The sequence below is a fragment of the Triplophysa rosa genome, unplaced genomic scaffold (assembly GCF_024868665.1).
Source record: "Triplophysa rosa unplaced genomic scaffold, Trosa_1v2 scaffold381_ERROPOS127416+, whole genome shotgun sequence".
Classification (NCBI taxonomy): domain Eukaryota; kingdom Metazoa; phylum Chordata; class Actinopteri; order Cypriniformes; family Nemacheilidae; genus Triplophysa; species Triplophysa rosa.
In genome coordinates, this window is record NW_026634384.1 from 25,908 (window position 1) to 34,707 (window position 8,800).

At 43.7% G+C, this 8,800-nt stretch overlaps 1 protein-coding gene across 1 annotated transcript in view; it reads left to right on the forward strand.

The window, feature by feature from the left end:
- The window catches only part of LOC130550654 (butyrophilin subfamily 1 member A1-like), a 20,015-nt gene extending 17,462 nt beyond the window's left edge, over nucleotides 1-2,553 (forward strand). The window contains 1 exon segment of the mRNA XM_057328156.1: nucleotides 1,994-2,553. Coding sequence (XP_057184139.1) covers nucleotides 1,994-2,553 — 560 coding nt within the window.
- Nucleotides 2,554-8,800: the final 6,247 nt, after the last annotated feature.

Here is an 8,800-nt window from a genome sequence, read left to right on the forward strand (position 1 = left end):
AAAGAATCCAGAGTTTCATTAATTTATGTGTCTTTTCTCATTTTCATCATTCTTATTTTCTATCATGTTGTTTAATCTTCTGTATTGTTAAGTAGTTGTGGGTCTCCAGTGGTCTCCAGCGGTCTAAACCAGGACTAGGCCTTAAATTAGAATGAGCTTTTATAAAAATGCTTATAAAAACATTACTGCTGTGCATCTTGAGGCAAAACAACACTGATATATTTTAAGATGTCATTGAAAGATATTTTAAGTTAAGACTCACTTGCATGTGAATCTGGGACTCTATGTGTTTCAGTCTTGTATGTGAAACTGGGCACTAGTGCAAGAACTCTAATCTTGGATCTGTAGAATCTAATATTTGTAGTTGTAGTCGGGTCTGTTACTCACAAGATTTTTGTCTCTTTTGGTTTCTTGTCACTGTTGTCTTTAGTTTGTTTACTGTGAGACTGCTAACATGTATTAACACACACACACACTTTACTAATATCACTTTAAATAACAGTCCAATAGACAATTCATTCATCAGTGTAATGATAATAATAATTATCTCATGGAACAAGTATATACTTTCTTAGTCTTGATACCTAGTTCTGTCATAGAGTCATAAAGTATTTTCTGTACAATCCTTCAGATGAAATGACGACAAGCATTCTGTTACGTCTCTTCACAGGGTGTGAAAAAGCGACGAACATAAAAGGAAAAGCAGGTTTGTAATGGATGGATGTGAAGTACCTCTCTGAAAAACTGACTCGAGTTAACCGGGTTATGAAGTACATTGAGCTGATAACACGTCACACATGTTATTCTACACAGGACTTGTAGTGAAGTATATGCTGATCATAGTTTAGACTTTTGATTATTCATAAATTCTCATCTTCTCAGTTATTGGTTGATTAGAGACCTGATGTCACACAGAGTCTCAGCCGGTGTTCATGAATCCCACGGTCACAGAATCTCTGATGTTAGGCAGCGGTTACAAGATAAACTAATCTCATGAAGTCTGACCGTCCATTGATCAGATCATAATAATAGTTACTTTAGTCACCATCAGACAACATGTTCAATCAGATGATAGACAGAAATCTGTGTCTCATAATCCATTCTGATCTTATCCTGACACCAGACTCCATCTGATCTAATGGAAATCTGTTTATTTTACCAGGTCGATTCAAACATCATATAACAGAATATAATTCAGTTTTAATTCATATAAATAATCCTCAATATATAAAACAAATCAAAGTCACTCATACACACATAAAACCATAGTGTGTGAAGTTCTGCTTTCAGAATTCTGAACACGTGACACAAAGAGTCATAAAAGACTCAAATCAGGATATGTTTGGTCAGATTCTCATGAAACTGTGATGTTGACGCTCTATAAAAACACACAGAACAAGACTGTAGATTTACTCCTAAATTCTTAAAGGAATATTTCACCCAGAAATGAAATGAAACTCATAATTGACTCGTCCTGATGTCATCTTAGATGTACACGTCTTCTCTTCTTCATCTGAACACAACTGGAGGGATAATCATGTAAATCTTGACTCTTTCTAGAGTTGAAATGACATTGAATAGTGTCTCATATCTGTCAGGATTGTGTGTTTGTTGTTTAATGACACAATCACACTCAGTGTTGATCATCTGTCTCACATGACTGATACTGTATGACGACAACACAAACAATCATTTACAATCTGAGAACTAATATGAATCCTGAATGATTAAATACAGTTTATATGAGACATAAATATAACATAAACATGTAAAACACATTAAATGTGTATCTATTGTTGTTCTTGTCATGTTGATTTTGTCTTGTTCTTCTGTTTGTTTTTCATCTCTGTTAGTTTGATCTTTTGTTATATCAGCTCATGTTCAGTGTGTGTGTTTGTTTGTTTTTTCCTCTTTAAAGTAACTTTAGTTTCAAGAAAGGGACAGATTCTCATCATTATGACATCATTCATAAACATTCTTCATATTTTAACAGTGAATGTGACTCTGGATGCTGATTCAGCTCATCCTCATCTCACCGTGTCTCATGGTGGGAAACAAGTGAGATATGAAAACAGAAAACATAGAGTGAAGAATGAAGATAAAGGACAAAATGACAAGTTTGATTCACGTCCCTGTGTTGTTGGAAATGAAGGATTCTCTTCAGGGTGTTTTTATTATGAGGTGCAGGTGATGGGGGCAGATTGGTGGCGTGTGGGTGTGACCAGAGAATCTGCTGAGAGGAAGGGCTGGTTTGATCTGACTCCTCAGGATGGATACTGGACTGTGGGATTGTATAATAACAATTATTATGCTGGTGAGAATCTTCGTCTTTCTCTGAGTGTGGAGCCTGAGAGGATCGGTGTGTTTGTGGATTATGAGGAGGGTCGAGTCTCATTTTATGATGTGAAGTCCATGTGTCATATTCACTCTTTTAATGATCAATCTTTCACTGAGAAACTATATCCTGTTTTTCAGTCGTGTTCCTCTGTTCCACTCATCATCTGTAGTGATCTCAAGAGATCTGATAAATATCGGATTAAAATGAGGAAATAGAAACTCATGACTGTAGTTGGTGTTTATTCATGTTAAATGTAGACAACAGATGAATGTGTGTATGTGTGAGACTCAACATTATATCAGTATATGAGCACAGTTAAGAACACACTGTGATAAACATCTGTGTCAGTGTGAGACATCTTTCATTTCCAATAACACTTCAGATATAATCTCTCTCTTTAATGTCTTTATTCTCCATTACTCTTCTGTCTCATTCTTAATTCTTCATTAAATCCACTTAAATGTTTTGTTTCAAACATTCACTTCTGTTCAAAAGTCTGGAGTCGCTCATTCTTTACATTTTAGGATAATAGTAAACTTTCAAAACTAGATTAACACAAAACTAACTCTGAGGATTGAGGTTTTTCCAAAGACAATTACAAACTAACCAAAATGAAATGAATGTTATATCTGCTGAAATATTTCTTGTGATTTCATCAAGCAGTTTCTTAAGGACTTGCCCTGAGATGCTTTTTAGAAACATTAAAGGGACAGTTCACACAAACATGAAACTTCTGTCATCATTTACTCACCCTCTTGTCATTTCTAACATCTTTCTTTCTTCCGCAGAACTTTTTTCAAAATATCTTCTTTTGTGTTGTGGAAGAAAGAAACTCATACAGGTATAAACTGACAAGAGGGGAGTAGATGATGACAGAAGTTCAGTTTTGGTGGTATTTTTCCTTTAAGGCAAACTGCTCAAGATTAAAAGACTTTTAAGGTTACGAGAATCATTTCAGTTAAGAGATCCTAAACTTTTGATCAGTACTGTATATATATATTGTCACTTTGTGAAGTTTATCTGAAGATAAACAGGCCTGATGAAGACATGTTTGTGTTTAATAAAGGTATTTCAGGATAAGTATGGAGTCTAGTGATGATGAGTTTAGTTTTTCTTCAGTTGAGTTTGCTCTGTTTGATCAACACCTGCTCAGTTTTTCTGTTCGCATCTTTTTATTTGGTGAAGTTCTGTCACAGATCTGACTTCAGTTTATTTGCATGTTTATTGTTCCAGATTGAAGTCTTTGTTTGGATCAGAGTTTAAAGTTTGTTTGTGTTGTGATTGTATCTGCTGATTGTGAAGACAAAGAACAAAACTGTAACACAAGGTTATGAATGAACATTTTGTGTTTGAGATGTTGAACAACAGATGAAAAATCTATCTGTCATGTCTATTTGTCATGTCATCACATTATTCTTTTTCATTCATTTACTGTTTTTACTTGTTACAGATTTTCAGTTTATTGATATTCATTTTTGTTTTTTGTTTGTTTAAGTTTTGAAAATGTATTGTTGTTTATCATTTATTACAGGTTTTTTAGTACGTATGTTTTCATTTTCATGTTTTCTTTCCTCATGACACTCATATTGAGATGATGTTTAGTGTCACATGCAGATTCAGACACACTGATGAGAGAGAAAGATAGATCAGATCACACAGGTATTTATTCTTATTAGACAGGAATACAGTCTTAAATGAATCAACAGAGATTGTGTCTGGATGAGAGCTGTGGATTTGTCTTAAAGGGTTTTAATGACACACACAAGGAAGAAGACGATGAGATGAAGGACGACTGGATGAAGATGAAATCTCTGATAGACACAAACAGCAGGTGAGAGAGTCTGAGATAAAGACTGAAGGTGAATGTGATCTTCTTATAGTCCTTTTGTGTTGTGATCATATGGATTTATAATAATTATGTGTGTCAGACTTCTGAGAATTCATTTAGCAGACGCTTGAATAATAGTAATAACACAAATCTCAAAATCCTTCTGATCACCTCATGATGACACCTGTAAACATGAATAAGTTTCTAGGATGGACTAAAACTTCGAGGTGAATGAGACACCAAAACTGTGGATAGACACATAACTACAAAGTTTTAAATCCAAATTCAAATCTTATCTGTTTTTATTTGCTTTTAATCAGTTAAACTGGTTTTTGTATTTGGTGATATTTTGTTTGTTTAACTGCTAATAGTTGTTTGTATGTACCTAATTTTGTTGTGTTATTTTAAGCATGTCGATTTCATTAAAATTAGGAATAGAAATGGGGGAAACGCATGAGCTCCACCTAAAAAAAATAGAAGATTTCCATCTTTTGTCCTTAAAATAGCCCCCAAACACTTTGCACATTTCATAAATAAAGTGTCATTTTCTGCATCCTTGGTTTAAAAATATTAAATATGTGTCCAACGAGAGTCCTGCAGTCCTCACCACAAAAACAATAATAATGACATCACAGCACAAACATCAAGTAGAAGATGTAAGTAGTATATATGCGGGACATTGTGTCAAAATGATTGATGGTGACCTTTGCGTGGGTGGGGTGGAATTACTTCCGGACCACCCAGGTTGCGAGGGACCGCCCACATCGCGTTGACCTTTTGACTGTATATGCCCACGTAGTGAGGGACCGCCCACATCGCGTTGACCTTTTGACCGTATCCGCCCACATAGTGAGGGACATCCCATTTGGCTCCATTTTTCCGGGGATCATGTTTGGACATGTTTTTATGAGGTTTTGACACGTATCTTATGCATGAATAAATAAATATGGGTTTTAAAGGAAATGATGAATAAATAAAGCAATGATTAAATAAACAAAGCAGCGAATAAATAAGTGATTAAATAAATAATTGGTTAAATAAATGATGAAATGAATAAGTGATTAAATAAATAAATAAAGCAAGGAATGAATAAGTAAATAAATGATTGAATGAATAAGTAATTAAATAAAGCATTCTATGTATATAGGGTGTGATAATACTTACTGTGGCAGGGGAGGCGTGGCCTAGCGAAGTCTGGAGAGAGAGACACAGGAGACTGGCGGTAAGTAAGTAGGTCAAAGGCTGATCGTAAACACCTGTCTCTTGTTACAGTGATTGGCGAGAAGAATATAACAGCCAGCAGGAGGGGAGGATCGAGAGAGAGGTTGGCTGAGTACTCGAGGTAACCGAGAGAGCAGACGCTGGAGAAGACGGAGAGAGAAAACTTGCGTGCCAGGAGGCTCGATTTAAATATTATTTCCGTTTGCTTTGTGTTTTATTATACTTTAATAAAGAAAGACTCTTCTCAGCCACACCGACCCAGTCTCCTTCCTTCCTTGCCAAGTGAACCGTGCTACACTTACGTTTTCCAGAGAGGAAAGACAGCATTCCTGACGTTATACTGAGAAGCCTCTGTTTCAGACATTCCTGAGCTACAAACACGCCGACTCGTAAATTGTTGTGACAGCGCGCGTTTGCAACGGGGTGTATTTCAACTTGTTTACGTCCGGTGCGGTGATAGTGTTGGACGTTTTAATCATCTATGATTTGTTTTTACATCATAGCGTGAAATTGACCCTATTCATGTACGTGAGGCGACATGGCACGAGCGGATTATCTCGACACAGCAAAGCATTGTTTCCCTTTCTGTTGGTCTCTCGACGTTGTGTCGAACCGACAGAATGGGGTTTGTCTTGAGAACCTATCATCTTCTGAGTATATAGAAAAGGCCAATGAAAATTGGCGAATGAAATTTGCATGCCGGGCTCCTCCCCGGATGTCCGGGTATAAGAGGGAAGCCGGCGTGCTCATTCATTCACCTTTTGTTCTTCAGAGCCTACGCATCTGGTGAGCTTCTCTACGATCTGGGTGATCATTCTTTCTGCTGGAATCTACGACGTGGACAGCGGACGGTCCCTTCCTGCAGTGACTCTCCCCTGGGCGTCTCGGCAGTTCCGGAGGTGTTCGAGCAAATTTCCTTTTCTAAAAGAGCAAATTTCTCCAGCGTGGCTTGTCCCGCTGTTCTCATGGGTGCAACACACTCATCGAGGAGGGGGACGGACACAATGCCTGCTTCCAGTACGCTGGGGCAGACGTTGTGGATACGTCCTGCCCGCACTGCGGGCGGTGACGATTCAGACGTTGCGTCACAGGTGGCTGTGTTCCCACGGGACTCAGCCACCACCTCGTTTGCTCCCCGTTCCGTGGCGGCAGGACTACGGCCCTGCCGTCCGCTATGGCAAGCAGCGAGGGTGAGATGAGGATTACTGTGAGCGATAATCCGCCAGCCACGGCTCACGGACCGTTCACACCTCGTTTCGCTCGTCTGACCGTTCCCCAAAAAAGACGGTCCGCCGTCTTATTCCTCAATCACGTATTCGGACACGATGCGTGATGATGAGAGGTCTCTTGCAGCATCGGGGGGTGACGTACTGCCATCCGACTCCGACGATTCTTCGGGCTCCCTCCCTCGGGGGGTCGAGCCCAGGAAAAAGCGGATGTCGAGATGTCGGCCATGCTTTCCCGGGCCGCCGTGAGTGTTGGGTTGCAGTGCCCGCACTGCCTCTCCCGGCGTTCGCGGCTGGCTACATGGCGCCTCGGGTTTGAGCGCGGCTCCAAGCCGCGCCCGCCCCCAGTGCCGTGTTTACCGGAAGTGCATGAGGAACTTAGTAAGACCTGGAACGCCCCTTTCCGGCACGTTTCACGTCAAACAAAGTTCTGTCACCCTCTCTTCCCTCGAGGTTGAGACAGCTGGAGGATGCGTCGGTGTCCCCCAGGTGGAAGATGCCGCCGCGGTGCACTCGTGCCCGTAGGTGGCGGCCACCTGGGGGGGCTCGACCTAGACTCCCGTCCAAAGCATGTGGTGTCTCGGCATCTCTGGTGTCGAGAGCTTACATTGCGGCGGACCAAGCTGCCTCCTCTCTCCACGCTATGGCTCCTGCCAGGCCAGGGCGTTGAGAGAGCTCCACGAGGGTAAGACCGACCCAGCGCATATGCAGGAACTCCGCGCCGCCACCGACCTCGCTCTACGGGCGACCAAGGTGACCACGCGGGCCCTGGGTCGGACGATGTCCACACTTGTGGTCCATGAGAAACTCCTCTGGCCGATCCTTGCGCAGATGAGTAACGCTGAGAAGGTCCGCTTTCTCGACGTACCCGTCTCGCAAGGGGGGGCTGGTTGGTGTTACTGTCGAGCCGCAGCGGCCCCGCTCACCCCCCGCCCGTCGGGGGGGGCGCGAGACCCGCACGCGGCCTCCCCGGAGGGTTCTCGACAGTAAGAAGCAGTCCTCCGTGCCGCAACTCGGCCGCCTCGGCCGTCGAGTCCCGTGCACTGTCTGCTTCCCAGCAGCCCTGGTCCTCTTCGACGCCCTCCAGCTCTGGCGCCCCCCACTCAGGCGCCCCCCCCTGGAGGAGACAGCGAAGAGGAGACCATCGCCCCATCAGCAGCCGCGGCGAAGCGGCCCTCATGGGAAGACCTCAGGGGGATCGAGGCTACCATTGGGCCCGACCCCAGCCACATCGCTGGGAAGTCGGATAGGGACGGATCCTGCCCCGTCTCTCCATCTGCTGGGCCCCTCTGGGGGGCTAGCGCCCGTTTACTCTATAAGGAGAGTTTCCTCTCTCTCTGGGTTATCACAGCCGCTCTCACCCTCTGCACGACGGTGAACGGCAAACTCGACGTTGCGTCATGGCGAAGCGCAATGTCGAGTATAAACACCAGCCCTCAGCACTCTCAGTCAGACAGTGCGTTGAGCTGCGCAGTCGCCAGGCAGGAAAAACAGCAGAGCCGATCTCCCCGGGGGACCTCCCCGGCAAGGAATCCGTACTGCTAGTCATCGAACCACCCCCCGGGGGGACGATGAAAAAGATCGTACCTTTAGTCCCCGTCTCATTTCTGGGAGCCTGTCCAGCTTCCCAGGCTGTCAGGCTGGCTAGGGAAGACGATCCGTCTCGGCTACGCGATCCAGTCGCCTCACGCCCGTCAAGTTCAGGACATCCGATATACCTCAGTCGAGGCTAGGATGTTCCCGTACTTCGGGCCGAGGTCGCCACCCTTCTGGTGAAGGGAGTGATCGAGTCCGTCTCATCAGCAGAGATGTTCAACGGGTTTTACAGCCTGTACTTCATTGTCCCCAAGAAAGGCGGGGGGTTGCGCCCTATCTTGGATCTGTGTGTTCTGAACAGGCACCTATACAAGCTGCCTTTCAGGATGATCACACAGAAGCGCATCCTGACGTCCGCCAGGTGTCAGGACTGGTTCGTGGCAATCGACCACGCGTACTTCATGTCTCGATCCTCCCTCGACATCGGCCGTTCCGACGGTTTGCGTTCGAGGGACGGGCACATCAGTACAGGGTCCTCCCCTTCGGTCTGTCCCTGTCTCCACGAGTCTTTACGAAGGTCGTGGAAGCCGTGCGGGTACTAAACTATCTCGACGACTGGCTCAGTTTGGCGCACTCTCGAGATCTGTTGTG